General features: G+C 70.2%; 1 protein-coding gene across 1 annotated transcript in view; it reads right to left on the reverse strand.

Annotated features, from left to right (window-relative positions):
- The window catches only part of LOC101634954 (mucin-19-like), a 54,284-nt gene that overhangs the window by 8,391 nt on the left and 44,660 nt on the right, over positions 1-1,233 (reverse strand). Inside the window, exons 21-23 of the mRNA XM_012732263.1 lie at positions 1,045-1,149; positions 774-968; positions 112-351 (exon numbers count right to left, since the gene is read on the reverse strand). Coding sequence (XP_012587717.1) covers positions 112-351; positions 774-968; positions 1,045-1,149 — 540 coding nt within the window. The remainder of the gene's footprint in view (positions 1-111; positions 352-773; positions 969-1,044; positions 1,150-1,233) is intronic.

Below are 1,233 nucleotides of genomic sequence, written 5' to 3' on the forward strand. Positions count from 1 at the left end.
GACCTCCGGCACCCCTGGGGCAGACTCTGGGCTCACCTGGCCAACGGAAGCCGCCCGCTGCCTGGGGTCCAAGCCAGCCCCGCCCCGCCCCGCCCGCCTGGCCCCGCCCACCTTGCCGTGGCAGTCCCGGAAGGTGCTGTCCCGGATGATCTCGCACTTGCGCGTGGCCCAGGCCTTGCAGTACGGGTTCGAGTCGCACGGGAACGCCTGCGCCACCGTGTCCGAGCACTCCTGGCTCGTCTTCCAGCTGTTTCCAAACTCCAGCGCACCGGCTGCCACCGAGGAGCGCCGCGTGGTGAAGTCGTCCTTGAGGTCGCCATTGTTGTTGCCACAGAGGCCGCACACTTTGCCCTGCCAGCCAGACGGGACTGAGCCACGCCGGGCTCGGGCTACTAGGGGACCCCAGGGCAGCAAGGGGCGCAGCCTGCGGGGCACAGCGTGCCCCAGGCCACTTCCCAACCCCAAGTCTGGGAAGCAATCAGGAGTTGTGGCTGACACTGGTCCAAGATGGGGACCCAGTCACATACCCACTAAGGTGCATAAGGACAAAGAATCAGCTCCGCTCACCAGCTCGGGCCCCACAGCCGAGCGGTGCCCAGACAGCAGCGCAGCCACACACCGGCCCGCTGCACCGCCGCCACGTCTCAGGCCAGCAAGTGCAGGGGCCAGCAGCCCGGCCACACCCTGGCCCGCCTCCGCGCCCATCCCACCGCGCGGAGGCTGGGCGCACAGGCTGCCGCCCCCCAGCCCCCCAGGCCCGGCGGCGCCCGTACATGCCAGTGCGGGTCCAGGATGACCGACACTCTGGTGTTTTTGTCCCAGATCACGGTCACCCCGCCTCTGAACTTGACAATCAGGTAGAGGCCCACGGTGTGCACGGAGTAGGCATCGGCGCGGAGCGCACAGTCCTTGCTCTCCGCGGTCCTCGTGGCGGTCACCTTCCCGTCGTGCAGGACGACGTTCTGGTCCTGGCAGCAGACAGGCTCGCGTCGCTGGGTGCGCCGGCCCCCGGGGACCCGCGGCCGGCCCGCTCGCTCGGCCTACCTGGAAAGCCACGATGACCTTCCGCGAGCACGTGAGCCCGTCCTCGCAGCACGGGACGCTCTCGGTCAGCATCCGGAACGTGCCGTTCTCGCCGCCGCAGTAGTCCTGGGGGCAGGGGGACCTCAGCGCCGGCGCCTCCCGCGGCGTCAGGCACGTCCCCCGGGTGCCACAACGGCCACCCACGGGCGC

The sequence above is a fragment of the Condylura cristata genome, unplaced genomic scaffold, assembly GCF_000260355.1.
Source record: "Condylura cristata isolate star-nosed mole 26May11 unplaced genomic scaffold, ConCri1.0 scaffold00034, whole genome shotgun sequence".
Classification (NCBI taxonomy): domain Eukaryota; kingdom Metazoa; phylum Chordata; class Mammalia; order Eulipotyphla; family Talpidae; genus Condylura; species Condylura cristata.